At 49.6% G+C, this 16,477-nt stretch overlaps 1 protein-coding gene across 4 annotated transcripts in view; it reads right to left on the bottom strand.

Annotated features, from left to right (window-relative positions):
• Rasgrp4 (RAS guanyl releasing protein 4) overlaps positions 1 to 16,267 on the bottom strand; it is an 18,447-nt gene extending 2,180 nt beyond the window's left edge. The window contains exons 1-13 of one of the 4 annotated variants that reach the window (XR_004122951.1): positions 16,125 to 16,267; positions 13,408 to 13,592; positions 12,154 to 12,259; positions 11,967 to 12,029; positions 10,701 to 10,832; positions 10,433 to 10,586; positions 8,420 to 8,593; positions 6,743 to 6,859; positions 5,950 to 6,225; positions 3,497 to 3,577; positions 2,418 to 2,522; positions 2,174 to 2,292; positions 1,920 to 2,079 (exon numbers count right to left, since the gene is read on the bottom strand). Coding sequence is in view for 2 of the 4 variants with exons in the window: in XM_031385964.1 (XP_031241824.1) it covers positions 1,920 to 2,079; positions 2,174 to 2,292; positions 2,418 to 2,522; positions 3,497 to 3,577; positions 5,950 to 6,225; positions 6,743 to 6,859; positions 8,420 to 8,593; positions 10,433 to 10,586; positions 10,701 to 10,832; positions 11,967 to 12,029; positions 12,154 to 12,259; positions 13,408 to 13,592; positions 16,125 to 16,147 (1,695 nt within the window). In the remaining 2 variants the exon portion in view is untranslated. The remainder of the gene's footprint in view (positions 1 to 1,919; positions 2,080 to 2,173; positions 2,293 to 2,417; positions 2,523 to 3,496; positions 3,578 to 5,949; positions 6,226 to 6,742; positions 6,860 to 8,419; positions 8,594 to 10,432; positions 10,587 to 10,700; positions 10,833 to 11,966; positions 12,030 to 12,153; positions 12,260 to 13,407; positions 13,593 to 16,124) is intronic. The other 3 variants (XR_004122952.1, XM_031385964.1, XM_031385965.1) reach the window with 3 other exon arrangements.
• Positions 16,268 to 16,477: the final 210 nt, after the last annotated feature.

Genomic DNA, 16,477 nt, shown 5'->3' with positions numbered 1-16,477 from the left:
AAAAAAAAAAAAAAAAAAGGAAAGATTCTGACAATTAACCAAAATGCTGGGTACATGGAGATTATCTCAAACGTAGGGATATGCAGGATAAGCATATTAGAACTGGGTAAGCTGGGTAAATGTACTGTCTATGGACAGGGGCTGTTTGTGTAGTTCATGGTCTCTCTCTAGGCCCTAGAACTTCCTGACTCACAGGCTGTGTCAAATGCAAGCCTAAGGGTCAAGAAACAATAAGATCTATGAATCAGTCTTGATTTGATTGAGATTAGTCCATGATCAAGAACCTGAAGCCAGGTGTGGAGACACATGCCTGTAATCCCAAGAGGCTAAGGCAAGACTGGACTACATAATCAATTTGTGTGTGTGTGTGTGGGGGGGGGTATCTGAGAATTGAACCCATGGCCTTGTGTATAGCAGACAAGCACCCTCTACCACTGTCCTATATCCCCTGCCCTAAAAAAAAATCAATTTGAAGCCAGCCTGAGCTATATGGGATGACCCTGTCTCAAAAGGCCAAAATTTGAGGGAAAACCAACAAAAATGAAAGCTGTCTTTAATTTGGAAATGAAATAGGCTTTGGATGGTTCTGGGTATAACAACCAGAGACTGATTCTTTTGAGACAAGGTTTCATGAAGTATAGCCTGAAACCCACAGAGATCTGCCTGCCTCTGCCTCTTAGATGCCAGCATTAAAGGTGTGCAAGGCTGATGTTTAAATGTGTTTTACTTTTGGCCGTTTCTTGAAAAATAACTTGAGTAACATGTTTTAAACATGTTCGGGTTTTTTTCTTTTATTACTACTTGGCATTTCTGTGTTTGTGTGTGCACACACATATACATGCCATAAGGCATGATGATGTCAGAGAACGACTTTATGGAGTCAGTTCTCTCCTTCCACCTGGAGACAGAGCCCAGATGTCTAGGCTGAGCATCAAGCATCTTTACCTGCTGAGCTATCTCATTGACTTGTTTTTAAAACAGGTATCACTCTGTTTGCAGCCAAGGCTGATCTAGAGCTCACGAACATAGCTCAGGCTAGCTTCCAACTCGTGGAACTCCCCTTGCTTCAGTCCCCTAGGTGCTGGAATTACAGGCATGGGCCATTAGTCCCAGCTATCATTTTTAAAATTTTTATTATAGGTGTATGCATGCATGCCACTTGTCTGTGTGTGTAACACACGCATGCAGGTACCCCCAGAGGCAGAAAGAGGGTGCCGGAACTCCTGGAACTAGAATCACAAACAATTGTGAGATGGCCATTCACAATGGTGGGAACCAAACCCAGCCCTTCAGCAAGGGCAACCATAGGATGTTACCTGTTACCCCCTGAGCCTTCTCTCCAGCTCTATCAGTCCCTCTTTGTTTACATTTTCCAAGACAGGGTTTCGGTGGCTGTCTTAGAACACACTCTGTAGACCAGGCTGGCTTGGAACTCAGAGATCAGCCTGCCTCTGCCTCCCATGTGCTGGGATTAAAGGTGTGTGCCACCACCACACCCGGCTATGTTAGTGCTTTTTAAAGGACAGGGTCTCCTATAGCTTAGGCTGGCCTCAAACTCACTATGTAGCTGAGGATGACCTTGCTCTCCTGGATTCTAGTATACCACCATGCTCAAAGCAATCTACCCAGGTCTGCAGATTATTGTGTTTCAGGAATTACTTGGGGTTTTGGAGTGTATTCACAGCTTGGCCATGTGTTGGTGAAAATCACCTAATATCATGTGGAGTTTGGCGAGTACAGAGAACAGAGCAATTTCAGTGTTTGGTGCTCATATGAACTCTGTGGAGTATCTAAGACTAGGGCACTTCTGAAGTCCCTCCCCCACCCCACCCCGACCAAAGCCCTGCCCTGACACTGGCCCAAGTTGGGGTGTGAGGAACCGAGACAATCCAGGGGAGACAGGACCCAAGGGTGCTAACAGGGCCAGTGCTCACGAAGCCGCTGCAGCTGTGACAGAAGGTGGGCTTGCGGAAGGTGACCTCCTGGAAGGCGTGCAGGAAGGCCAGGCCCAGCTTGGAGCAGATGGCACTGGCATGGAGCAGGTACTTGGTCAGCTCCTCTCTGCTGAAGGAGCCACTCCTACAGGGCAAAGGCCGCACCTCAGCATGACTGACTGCTCCTGGCATGTCCAGGATCCTTGGTTTTGGAAGATTCAAAAGTCAAGGCCTCTTACCCATGGCGAGGAGGTGGGTGAAGCCCATGGCAGGCGAAGGGGAAGTTGCCTGACAGCCGCTCAAAGTCCTCCAGAGAGATGGAGCCACGGCCTTCTGGGTCGTAGTTCTTGAACACAGACTTCAGAGGAATGCAGACAGCAGGGTGAGGACAAGGCACCCAGGTGTAGCCCAGTGGAATTAGCTCCTTTGCCACCTGCCACCCGGCATCCCTCCACCAGGCTGCCACTGGAAGTGCCCCCTCACCTCCACTAGCTGTTCCACATGCTGACCCAGAGTCACGCTGTCTGGCTTTGGTGTCACACCCTGGGCCCACTCTACCACCACAGGTGCTTTGAAGGGGGATGGTGGCTAGAGGACACAGAGGGACATGGTCACTCAAAGCATAGACTTAAGCAGGTGTTAAGACTGTGAAAAGCAGTCTGTGTTCTTGGTCCAGCGAGGCTTACTGCCAGAGATCCAGTACAAAATTCTACAAGAGATGGAACAGTAAAGCCACGCCCCCAAGACATAAGACTGCTGACACCACGAGCCCTCACTCCAGTATCCTATGGCTAGGCAACGCCCCAGCTCCCAGTATTCTGGCTGGACTCCACCCCCAGTCAACTGACAACAGCCAGGTATGACCCGCCCCTGGGAACAGAAAGGTAGTCCAGCCCACCATATAAGGGGCTGTTTGCCCCCTCCTCTCTCTCTCAACCTCTTATTCTTGTCTTCACTCTCACCTCTTGTTCCCTCTCTCCCTTTCCGCCTCTCTCCACGTGGCCATGGCTGGCCTCTACTTTTCTATCGTCTCTTTTTCTCCTTTCTAAAATAAACGCCTTAAGACCATGGGTTGATTGCCTTCTTTCATCTAGACTCACTGTGCTGGGGCAATGGATTCCAGCTCCAGCTGCGAGACCAGACCAAGGACTCTCACCTCCTGCCTGCTCAGCTCTGAGCCATCGGGCGGCCGTTTCCCCTCCTGGGCCCCTTTCTCCTTTTGGCCACCCTGGAGCCCTGCTCATTCTCAGCTCTTCTACAGATGCTCAGTAGCTAGAACCTGCCATCCTTGGCCTCTGTGAGGCCCAGGGACCCCCGTGGCTGTCTCCTCTCCAACCACCCTCCCCAGGACTAGGAGATGGCTCATGACAGTCAGACGCCCACCCGGGCATTATGGAGAGCTCCGGCAGCCTCCCATGTCCGACCAGCCAAAGTACTGGAGCTCTGGCGGGATGAGGTTTTCCTCCGCCCTTTATTTCCCCACCGCCCAGTGCAGGTGCCCGACAAGCAGGGGCTCAGAGGTGGGAGGGGAGGGGGGTCAGAGGTCAAGGGTCAAGGCTCACCAGACTCTTGGGACAGCGTGGTTCCCGGGCATAAGAAAGCTCATAGATCTCATCTTCCGTGTAGAAGAGATCCAGGGAAAGCTGAGGGATGGTCAAAGCAGTAAAGTTCCACTTTAGGTCAGTCTCTGCCTAAACCCTCCTCCCATCGTCCTCTCTGAGCCTTCTCCAGAGACTTTTGGACCTGTCTGGCCATACCAGTCGCCCTCCATCCTGATTCCTCCACAAGCCAGAGGTGCCTTACTCCTACTGAGGCTTTATTTTGAGTGTGTGTATGTGTGTGTGTGTGTGTGTGTGTGTGTGTGTGTGCGCGCGCGCGCGCGCGCTCGCATGTATGCCATGCATGAGCGGGTGCCTACAGAGACCAGGACAGGCACTGGATCCCCGGGAGCTGGAGTTACCATGAACTGTGAGCAAGCCACCTGCATACTGAGAATGGAAATGAGATTCTCAGAGCAGCAAGGGCTTCTAAACACTGAGCCACCTCTCATCATCCATGCCCCAGCATGCTTTGGGAGACAGTTTCACCACAGAGCCCAGGCTGGCCTGGAATTCATGATCTTCTCCTTAGCCTCCTGAATGTTTAGAATTTAACAATGAGCCACGGATTCTCATTTGTTCGGAGCCCTGACAATTAGGCCTGGTTTTGTCTCAGTGTTTGTGAACTTGACTCTTCAAAGCTTGCACGACACAGCCTTCAGAATTCGTCTCAGCTTTCCTGACCTATGAAATGAGCACCGTGAAGGTACTCCTAGGATGGGGTTCGTCAGTCGACGTGACCTGGGTTCTTTTGCATACTTCTGTGGATCAAACCTGGGATCTTGAACATGCTCTATTACCCTCCGGGCATGGTAAACATTCCTGAATCAAAGGCAGAGGAAGGAGGGGGGGTCACAAGTGCAGGGGTAGCCTGGTCTATACAGTTCTAGGCCACCAAGGGCTCTATTGAAAGCCTCTGTGTCAACAAAAAGCAAACAAACAAAGAGTGCTCCGCCATGAAATTGTATCCTTAGCTCTTGCTTCTGTGTGTGTGCACATGCGAGCACACACGTGTGTATGTGGAGGCACGCGATTCACAGGCACGTGGCTTCTGAGGTTCAATGTTGGTTGTCTTCCTTAATTTCTCTCTACTTTATTATTTTTTTGTTATGGTTTCAGGAGACAGGATCTCACTATGTAGCACTGGCTGGCCTGGAACTCATGACCCTCCTCTGTCAGCCTCCTGAGTTTGGGAAGCATGTGTAACAGTCTGGTGCATATGAATAATAACTGGCAGTGGCTTCTTATTACATCTCAGATATGCCATGCCCTGGAAGTTTGCACTGTTGATCCAAGGAGCTCACAACACTGGTATATATTGTCTTGTTTCTCTTTCCAGAGCTGAGAATGGAACCCCAGGACCTGTCATTTGCTAGGCGAGTGCCCTCCCATGGTACAACTCTCCAGCCTGCTGCAGGGATACAAAAGCCTAAAGCAACCCAGGGGCCTGGGGTGGGTCCTTGAGTCGGGAAAATGTGTGTTTGTCATGTTCCAGATTCTGCTCTTTTGTTTTCTTTGAGACACAGGTTAGCCCAGGCTAGCCTTGACTTTGCAACAGTTGTCTATTCTCATCCTTTTGAGTGCTGGGATTATTAAGGATGTGAGCCACCGCACCAGCTCAGATGCTGTTCTGACGGCATCCTAAGACACTACTGACTGCTTCTTCTTAGCCACACCCTGAAGGCAGGTAATGAAACTAAGGGATGTAATTCACTATGTAGTCATGGAGCTAGCTAGACTTCATATGTTCCATAGCTGGGCTTCCTGCTACACACCTGTAACCCCTACATTTGGAAGGCTGAGACAAGAGGATTGCTGCCTGGCTCACGTGAGCTATAGTGTGAAACCTGATCTTAAGATAAATACTAGGGCTGGAGAGATGGCTCAGTGGTTACAAGCACTAACTGATCTTCCAAAGGACCTAAGTTCAAGTCCCAACAACCACATGGTGGCTTACAACCCTAGAGTGTGTGTGTATATATATATATATACATATATATGTATGTGTGTGTCTATAGATATAGTTATCTATCTATCTAACATAAATAAATGATTCTTTAAAAATGCCTCTTTAGCTTATAAAAAAAATACTAAAGGAAAAGGATTGGAGATACAGCTTACTGGTAGAAAAGAAAATCTATATCATGCAGGAGGTGTGTCTCAGCGGTAGAGTCCCTGCCTACAATCCCCCAGTGAGGGGCTGGGGGCTCATGTGTGGCTCTGGTTAAGTGCTCTCATATTATAGGTAAGGTCCTAGTTTCAATTTCTAGTACAGCAAAAAGCAAACCAAAGAAACAAAACTCTCTCATCCCATAACTACCTATCCAGGTCCTACAGATTCCCAGTAGCAAAGGGCTCTAAATATTGGCCCCCTGGAATCTTCAGGGAGCTCACACAACATAGGGCCCAGAGTTCACCGTCAGCAGATGCAGCAGATCCTCATTGGCACTGCAGGGGGGATGCTGTCCCTGGAGAGCTGTCAGCTCCTGCAGCCGTAGATAGAGGCTATTCAGCTTGGGTAGGTGCAGGCGGCCATCTGGCAATCTGTCTGGATGGGCCTCATACAGAGATACCAGGTCCTTGAGGTGTACACCCAGGACCGGCAGCCGGAACCCAGTACAGCTGGCCCAAGTGCGGCGGTAGTAGGCATAGTTGTTGTGAGAAGAGAGGAGCTCTGTCAGCTCCAGCAGGGCCTGTGTAGAAAGTGCATGCTGTGGACCAGAATGTTGATGTTCTGAGCCTCCAGGAGGCGGTATAGTAGCAGTCTCCCTTGTGGACTCTGAATCTCAGAATCTAGACTAGACACACAAAGAGTGAGCACTAGCCTAGAATCCCCTAGTGAGGGGCTGGGGGCGTGGCTCAGTGGTAGAGCCCCTGCCTAGAATCCCCCAGTGAGGGGCTGGGGGCGTGGCTCAGTGGTAGAGCCCCTGCCTAGAATCCCCCAGTGAGGGGCTGGGGGTGTGGCTCAGTGGTAGAGCTCCTGCCTAGAATCCCCCAGTGAAGTGCCATGACAATGTTCAGTGGTGCCACACCGTAGTAGGTGGCCCAGGAAGAAAGGCTAGGGATAGTGAGGAGTCTATAGAATTTGGAGGATAGAGGTCCTAGGTTGTTGGTTCTAGAGCCTTGAGTAGAGACTGATGGCAGTTAAGGAGTAATGTGTGAGGACTCAGGCATGTGACCATTTTGGACTTTGGGGAGTTAAGGGGTTACCTTAGTGCTGTCAGGGCTCAGATGGACGTGGGAGTCCTTGAGTCTGGAGATGGCGCTATGACACAGGCCCCCAGTCACCGCCATCAGTGTGTTGAAATTCTGCAGCTGGTGAAGCCTCTAGAAGGGAGGTAATGGGCAGAAGTGGGATGTACCACAGAACAGCCGTAGGGTGGAGTACTGAGCTAGGGGTGTCAGTCGTGTGGGAGTGTGGCCTGGTGGGAGCAGATGAGTGGGTTAGACTGGCCAGGTGCCAGGCACATACGTAGAGTTAGACAGATTTGGAGAATGGAGACGCGTGTCAGCCAGGGATAGAGAATTCAGAAGTGTATCAGGTGTTAGGATGCTGGGAGTCAAACAACTGTCAGAGTCACATAGGTGAGGTCATGGACTGTGAGTGAGAGCTGGGGACCAGGTAGAACTGACTAGGATGACAGTGACATGGAAGAGGGAGAGATGAGGAACAAATGTGAGGTCCACAAGACGTCACCCATGAAAGCTGAAAAGGTGGAGGTCACTGTGGAGGGAGGCAGGACCAAGTAGAAGATGCTCAGGCCAAGGAGATCTCAGCCTGATGCCGGACCAGCTCTCAGGTCTAAAGAGCCCAACAAGATAGTGCTCAGAGGTAGAGCTTCTCCCTAGAATCCCCCGGTGAGGGGCTGGGGGCGTGGCTCAGTGGCAAAGGACTTCTTTAGGATGCAGGAGACCCTGGGTTTAATCCCCAGTATGGACACAAATAGCCATGCAAGAGGAAGGAAAGTGCTGGAAGGTTCATAAGGAAGGGCGTGGTCTGCTTCGGAGATATTCAAAGAGGTCTGACCACAACAGGGCTTCCCTTTTCCCAGAAGAGAGGGGGAGGCTGACTCAACAACAGGTCCAGGCCAGAGAGACTGGACTAAGTATCTCTGTATTGAACTATCTCTAAGAGAGATGCAGTCACCATCCCAAAGACACAGAGTGGTCCTGAGGACTGGAGATGTAAAGCTGAAGACCTGGAAAGGATCCTTTCTCTGCAGGAGATCAAATCTCTGACTTCGAGCTTGGGAAACTGTTAATTCCTAACTACGGTTGGCTCCAAGCAAGGTCCAACTCCATGATATCGAGGTCACAGGCTCCAGCTAGATCCCAGGAAAATGGAGTTCGATCAAGCCAGGGTGTGATGTCATGGTGTGATGGCTGAGAGACAGCCCGCTGGATCCAGAGCACGGAGGCAGGAGCTGGAGAGATAGCTCAGTGCCGAAGACCACACACTGCTCTTGCAGAGCACCTGAGTTCTGTTCCAGCAACCACTTCAAGCAGCTCACAACTGCCTCCTGGAACTCCAGTGCCACTGGCCTCTGAAGTCACAGAACCACACACACACACACACATAATTTGAAATAATTAAAAATAATTTTTTTTTTAAATCGTTGAGCCTTGGCCAGTTGCAATATGGAAGGTCAGGTAGCTGTGCCAACTCTACAGTTCCAGAAGCAAGTAGAAGCCAGCTGTGGTAGTGCATGCCTTTAATAACCTCAAGACTAAATAGGCAGAGGCAGGTGCATCTCTTTGAGTTCGAGGCCAACCTGGTCTACATAGTGAGTCTCAGGACAACTAGGATCACATACAGATAACCTCTCTCAAATATAATAAAATAAACAAAATAAAACAAACAGAAAGACTGGGTGGTCAGGGGCTTACCTGTGCCACACGAATGAATTTGTCCAGTACCTGGGCACGTTGTGCAGGCCCAGGACGACTCAGCACCATGACCTGCACCCAGCGGGACACACTGTTGCTCAGACCCACAGAACCTTCCAGAGCAGGACAACCTCTCACAGTACCCTGCAAAACATAGCCCCGCAGGTCTTGGGGCTGAGGCCAAGATTGGTCAGGGTGTGTCATGTTGCTCACATTCCATCTTTCTGGTAGACCCAACATCTCATGCCCTAGCATGGTCTAGTCCAAGTGTCCCCAGCTGCTGGAGATGCCTGACATCATTATGTCCTTCTCCAGTCTTGACCTCATTATTACGTGCCTGACCTGTCAGGTCAGTAAAGGGAATGATGGGAAAGTGGACTTGAAAGCATTTTCTACTTGTTCTGCTCAATAGTGTGTACACTCCACACTCAAATCTACTACACCACACAAGTACACATGTACACTCATACACACAGAAGCATAAAACACATGCACACATATGCATACATACATACATGCACACACACACACATACACACATGTGCATGCAACACATGGACATACCTGCACACATACATACAAATAAACACACACACATGCACACATGTGCACACAAACACATGCACACATACATGCACATTCATGTGCATACACACACACATACACACATATGCATACATATACACACATACACATACGTGCATGCACACACATGCACACATGCATCCACATATACACACATGTGTATATGTGCCACCTCAACATACAGTAAGCACTTGTTGTTATCGTTTTGTTCTTTGAGACAGGGTTTCTCTATGTAGCCCTGGCTATTCTGGAACTCACTTTGTAAATGAGGCTGGCCTCGAACTCAGATTCACCTGCCTCTGCCTCCCAAGTGCTGGGATAAAAGGTGCACACCACCACAGTCTGGCTGCAATAAGCACTTTTCAATGACCTTTTTCATTCTGTCAAGCACTCTATGAAGTGGGAAGGTCTCTGTTTTATGAATGAGTACCTGAGAGGTTGGGAAACTAGCTCAAAGCTAGCTAGGTAGGGAGCTGAGGGGGGATGGGGCGTAGCTCCTTGGTGCAATGCTTGCCTAGCTTGTGTGAAGCCCAGAGTTTGATCTGCTGTACTGCACAGACCAGGTGTGTTGGTGCACATCTGTAATGCTAGCACTCTAGATGAGTGGAACAGAATTCAAAGTCATCCTTGGTTACACAGGTAGAAACCAGAAGACCCCTGTCTCCAAACAATGGGGCAGACAGGAAGTGAGGAATGAGAGGGGGGAAAGGAAATGGCTGCTGAGATGGCTCAGTGGGAAAGGGGCCTGAGCTGGATTCCTGGGACCCGCGTGGTAGAAAGAGAAGATAGATTCCCACAAGTTATCTTCTGTCTACCATGTCTCACAAATACAATAAATGAATATGCGTAATAAAAATGTTTAGAAGGAGGAAAATAAAATTAATAATAGAAATATAATTATAAGAAAATGTAAGATGATAAATAATAAATTAATAAAATAAATAAAATAAATTAGTAATAAAATAAAAGGAAGAAAAATAAACAAAATTTGAACTCAGGCTTGGCTTTCAGGCATCCTAACTCATTGTCTCAGACTGTCCTGCCATCAGGTTTGACCACTTAAGAGTGTTCAGTCTGCAACCAGGAGTGGTGGCATACAACTTTAATCCCAGAGGTAGGTAGATATCTGAGTTCGAGGCCAGGCTGGTCTACAGAGTGAGTCAGAGGCCACTCAGGGCTACACAGAGAAACCCTGTCTCAAAAGAGTTTACAATCTGGTCTGGGAATGTAGCTCAGTGTAAGAGAGCTTGCCTATCACATGCAAGACGCCGGGTTCAGTTACCAGAGCTGTTAACGTGATAACTGTATTACTAATAATAGGAAAAATAGTAAAATTATAGTTCCATATGGATGCCTGTGCTGGGAGCACGCCCCGCGCCCATTCTGTTTCCTGCTTAGGGGTAGACTGGGAAAGGCATTCTCTCTTACTGTGATGGCCTGGAAGGACCGAAACTCCAGGTACGTAAGGTGCTGTGCCAGCTCCTCTGTCTCCAGGTGATCAAATAGCAGGGACACTTTTCGCTTCTTGCCCAGGCTTGGGCTGCTCACGGGAGGAGGGGGCCCGGGCCCTCCAGGACTCAGCCTGGAGGCCAAGAAGAACAGGTTATTGGAGTGGCTCAAGAGTGGAGGATTTGGGGGTCATGGAGGGTGTGGGCAGGATAGGGCGGGGCAGGGAAGGAGGGAAGGGTTGGCTCACCAGCTGGAGGCATCTCCTAGGCTCCGTTGGGCCATGTTGCCCTCCTGAGCGACAGTGGTCCAAAACCGGCTTATGACTGCTTCCAGCTGGGGTTCCTGGTGCACTGCCTCAGGGTGATGGGTCAGCCAGTACCTGGGAGGGATTCAGGGATGGGAGGTAAACTTGGGCTTGCAGTCCGGTGAAGAGGTTAAGGCAGCTTTAGGCCAAGGAATTCTAAACCTAGAACTATGGGCATTTACACGTGGGTTGGGGCTTCTGGAGTCAGGATTTAGAGGGATGACTCAAAGGATGGGGAGATCTCCAGTAAAGAATGGGAGGGCTGGTAAAACAGGATAGGGATCTCTTGAGACAATTAGGAAGCAAGATAGTAGAGGTATCATGAATGAGGTGGGGGGAAAGATTTGGGGAGTCAAGGTAATTCAATTTTGGGGATATGTAGGAATTGAGGTCTCACCTAGGAGAGTCTATGGGATCTGGCCAGGAATCTCCAAGAATTGTGTGTTCTAAGGAGTGGCTGGGTAGGGGGTGGAAGTGTCTCAGGAACTGTTAGGAATTTTTTTTTTTTTAATTTTCTTTAAAATTTTCTTTTCATTTTGTATGTATGAGTGTTTTGCCTACATGTATGTATGTATACCATGTGCATGCGCCCCTTTGTCTTCTGGCGCCCCTGGGGCCAGAAGACAGGTGCTGGCTCCCTTTGAACTGGAGTCGCAGTCACCAGCTAATATATGGGTGCTGGGAACTGAATTCAGGTCCTCTGAAAGAGCAGCAAATACCCTTTGGAGCCATCTGTCCAGTCCCAGCCAATGGCATTTTAGCGTGGGACTTTTTTTTTTTTAAGATTTATTCATTATTATTATAAATGAGTACACTGTATCTGTCTTCAGATACACCAGAAGAGGGTATCAGATTTCATTATGGGTGGTTGTGAGCCACCATGTGGTTGCTGGGATTTGAACTCACGACCTTTGGAAGAGCAGTCGGTGCTCTTACCCGCTGAGCCATCACACCAGCCCTTAGCGTGGGACTTTTGATAACTTTTGTTTTGTTTTGTTTTTGAGTTGAAGCCTGCCCTATAGATACTTTTGCTTCAGGCTATCTCATGCCAGGATTACAGGCATGAGCCATCCGGTAAGTTCTTTGCATGGGATTTTAGAAAATGGGACCGAGTGAGCATGTGTGAGTTGGGGTATCAATCAGGCTGGGGTGGGGGTGGGGGTCTCAGAGAGGTGTTTCATGGTACTGAGGGTCTTGGGCCAAACCCACCTGACCAGGTAGCAGATCTGTAGCTGTCTGAGCTCCTGGGTATCTTTGGCAGCCTTCTGATACTTGAGAGTTTTAGTCAAGGCTGTTTTCCCGCATCCCCGCTTGCCCACCCCCTGTTCTCATCTCCCAGGAGTGTATGGGCCTGCCTTCATCCCTCTAGATGTAGATCATGGTTCTGGGAGGATATGAAGTCAGCAGACGGGCAGCAAGCTCTGAGGAGGGCAGCACCCAGCTATGCATTGTAAGCACCATCTTGAGAATGTGGTCCCCTCGGCGTAGGCTGCCAGCTGAGTCTGGAGGAGGAAGGGAAGGCCATCAACCTGGGCCCTGAACAGCAGGCCATGGCCTGGAGAACTGAGTGGGCAGGCTGGCAGACATGGCTGGTTTGGTCTACCTATAATGCCCTGCAGAAACTTAGGTAAGCTGTATGATTTCCTTATGCCTCAGTTTCCTTAGCTGGCAGGTACATGGGATGGCGCGAATCTGGCTCCCTGCCTTCAATCAAGGTTGAGATGTTTAAAGTTCTTTGTGTGTGTGTAAGTGTGGGTTTGCTCAAATGGGTGCAGGAGCCGCCTCAGGCCAAATGTATCAGGTTCCCTGGAGCTGGAGTTACTGGTGGATATGAACCTTCTGAGGTAAGTACTGGGAACCAAATTCAGGTCCTCTAGAAGAGAGCTATGTAATTTAATCAATCAATCAACCAATCAACCAATCAATCAATCAATCTATCTCTCTCTCTCTCTCTCTCGCTCTCTTCCTTCCTTCCTTTCTTTCTGTTTTTTTGTTTGTTTGTTTGTTTGTTTGTTTTTTCGAGACAGGGTTTCTCTGTGTAGTCCTGGCTGTCCTGGAACTCACTCTGTAGACCAGGCTGGCCTCGAACTCAGAAATCCGCCTGCCTCTGCCTCCCAAGTGCTGGGATTAAAGGCGTGTGACACCACCGCCCCGCTTCTTTCTTTCTTTCTTTTGTTCGTTTTTTTTGAGACAGGGTTTCTCTGTGTAGCCCAGGCTGTCCTGGAACTCATTCTGTAGACCAGGCTAGCCTCAAACTCAGAAATCCACTTGCCTCTGCCTCCCAAGGGATCAAAGGCGTGTGCCACCACCATCCAGCCTCTTAATTTATTTTTTAAGATACGAATTACTATTAGTCTTGCCAGCTTGAAACTCACTATTTAGACCAGACTGGTCTCAGATAGAGAGAAATGCCTGCCTCTGCCTCCTGAGTGCTAGGATTAAAGGACTGCACAATATCAACCAGGTAGCTCTGGAACTTTATCCTCCTGACTGGGCCTTCAAAAGTAAGTCCCCAGACCCAAGCTCTCTCTCATCATTAACACAAGGACGAAAATTCCCCCTACTCAGTCATGTTCTACTCCAACCAGCGAGGCTGAGAGAGGATGATTGGCTGGGTGTTAGGACTGGAGAGGCTGGCCCAGCTACTCACCAAAGCACCGGATACATTCCTCCAGTAGCTCATCTTCGCTGCAGCTGGTCTCACTCAGCACTCCCAGATTCATGGAAGCCATGACCTTGCTGATTTCCCGGGGGGTGGGGCACGTCTTGTGGCGGCGGGCCTGTCGTGGCCGGCCCCGCCCTCCTGCCTTTCCAGAGCATTCCTGATGAGACTTCCTGTAGGTACACCGAAAGCCCACCGCGAAGCATCATGGGAGCCCCTTTCTCTAAGTACACTCCCACAGTTCTTCTAGGCCCCTATTCCCTTAGGCACCATGGACCAAAGTTCTTGCAGATCAAATCTCGGCAATACCCATGAGGGACTCATGGGTGACAAACCCCCAAAATATTTTAGATCAAAGATCCAGGACCAAGGGCCACTGACTCGTTCCTTGTTTGGTTTTTAATTGTTGTTTTTCCAGTTAGTGTACAAAATAATGGGTTTCCCTATGGCATTTTTCACACAATAATAATGACACTTTTCACACATAATATATATCATCATATTGGTACCCATCTACCTTCATTCATCTCGTTGGATTCTTCTCTTTCCCAAATGTCCTTCTGCCTTCCTGTCACGTGTGTATTATGTATGTGTGTGTGTATACACACACTTAAATCTAGGTTTCATACACAAAGGAAAACACCGTATTTTGCCTCTCCCCTGTTACCCTCCGTTATTGCCACAAAAGTTTCCTCTTCATGATATAGTCCCAGAGCATCACAAATTTGCAGTAAAGTAGTCCCTCAGGATTTATCCTAGGACCCTAAGACCAACCCCTGGCTTCCCAAGGTGTCTCATGAGTTGGTCTTCAGGTTCCTTCCAGAGCCAGAATGTCACCCCACCCCACTCCCCACTACCATGGTAGAAGTTATATTTCTGTGTCCCAGTGATGGAGATGACCTATGTGGCCAGGCCTCTTGGAATACACCCCACCACCCCACCCCTGCAAAGCAGCACACCCCTCATCCAAGCTAGCTTTCGCATATCCAAGAGTCTTAGCCTCTAGTCTGCTCCCCACATTTTGGAGCCGGGAGAGGAAGTAGACCAGAGCTTCTCCTGGACTCCTGAGAGCTAGGCGGGGTCTCTGGGGCCACAGAGGCTTCAAGGAAAGTTTAAAAATAACCTTTCCTGTCATATGCCTCCCTAGGTGTCTGTCCCAGGTGGGGAAAAGAGGTGAGAGGGGGGAGGGAGGGCCAGAGGGAGGGACTAGTGTCTAGTTTTCAGACTCATCCAGAACTGGGTTCCAGAAGTTTCTGACGGTCGTGTGCCTTTTAACAAGTGACCGAATGTCCTTCTGGCCTTTGTTTTCTTCATAGGAAAAGGTAGAATCATCCTTGGATTTTCCCCCAGATGTTAGAAAGCCTGGACCCTCAAAGGGACCGGCTGATGGGGAAGCTGACCTCCAGACAGGAAAAGAAAGCTGCGTGCTATGATGCTCTCTCGTAATCCTAGATGCCTGGGAAACTGGGGCAGGTGGATTGCAAGTCTGAGGCCAGTTTGGGCTACAGAGCAAAACTCTTGACACAAAAACAAAAACAAACAAACAAAAAAACACCTCAAAAAAATAAAAAACAAAAACAAACAAACAAAACCAAAAAACAACCAAGACAGAAGGAGGTATCCAGGCTTTCAGCATGGCATGGGTGTGAAATCACAAACAGGGACATCCTAAAATAAAATCTGCCATGTCCCCTGCAGCATCATAAGGGCTTAAGACAGCTGTGAAGTGTTAAATAAGGTGTTGCCTGTTGCCCATCGACTAGGAAGCAGGCTGTGGGCTGAGCACTCTGTAAAGATCGGTGTTTTTTGTTTTTTGTTCCTTTTCTTTTCTTTTTTAGGCGCCCACACCAAGAACCAAAAGCATGGCCTCCCTGGGCATTCCATCTAAGCACAGCTTCTCAGGCTAGCACACAGTCTCACAGAACCTAAAACTTTCCAGGTGAGTCCAACGGCTTGTGCTTTTCAAGCCCTCTATCTACCTGTCTGTGCAATTAAAGCCCCTCTGAAGTGCTATCCGTGATAACTGACAGAAGCAGAAACTAGGCAGAGTTACTTGAGTAACTTACCTAAGGCCACACAGGCAACGGATGAGGCAGCTAGGATTCTCTCACTATACTGAATCCCTTTGTTCATCAGGGTCATGCTAGGGAAGCTAGACGAGCTATCCAGGTTGGGGACCCAGCACCATCCCTCCTTATGGGGTCAGGCGGGCAAGCAATGCCAGGAGACAGAAATCCATTTGAGATCCTGCTGCCCCTTACCTGCAGACCAGCAGCCCCCGGAGTGTCTGGAGCAGCCAGGAGTAGTTTAAGAGTCAGGGAAGCTGCCTAGACCTACGTCATGAACCTCTCTCCTGGGACACGGTCCTGCAGGAGCCTGGAGTTTCCAATCTGGGGTGGGGGTGGGGGTGGGGTGGGGGCAGTGACCATAATAGGGAACAGAGAAGACCCCGGGGGAGACAGGGGCAGCCAGGTGGGAGAGTTAGGATGGAAAGACACAGGACAGCTCAAACTCCAGGGAGGGACAGCAGCAGTAACCGAGGCTCAGGTGCTCAGCTCCCTGAAGCATCTCATTTTTGAACTCTACTAGAGCCCGGTCTTGGAGGAGTAGGGCCCTTCCCATCCCTATTATTTCTCCCACCTCCCCACAGCCAGCGGCACCAGGACTTTGGCTCTCCCAGGTCTCCTTGGGGAGGGTCTTCTTACCTTTTGATGTCTTTCCGGTTCATGTTTCTTGGAGGGGGCCGGGAGGGGGGTCCTGACAGGAGTGTGATGCGGTTCCTTCCCTAACCAGATTGTCAGGCCCCTGGGAGCTGGAGCGTCCACGGTGTTTAGGAAGGAAAGAGGAACTGCCCCTCCCCACCCACCCCCAGGCCAGGGGGAAGGAAGAGGCTGGGGAGAGACCAAAGGCTCCCCTCCCCCTCATGGGGATCCCTGCCTGCTGAGGTTTCCGGTGCTGCCTACCCCCTCAGCTGGTTCACTATCTATCGCTCCATCTTTCTTTCTCCCCTGTCTCTGTCAGACACACACACACACACACACACACACACACACACACA

Source organism: Mastomys coucha, unplaced genomic scaffold, assembly GCF_008632895.1.
Source record: "Mastomys coucha isolate ucsf_1 unplaced genomic scaffold, UCSF_Mcou_1 pScaffold21, whole genome shotgun sequence".
In the NCBI taxonomy this organism is placed as follows: Eukaryota; Metazoa; Chordata; class Mammalia; order Rodentia; family Muridae; genus Mastomys; species Mastomys coucha.
Note: the sequence above shows the minus strand (reverse complement) of the source record. Positions and strands in the feature narration are given on the sequence as shown.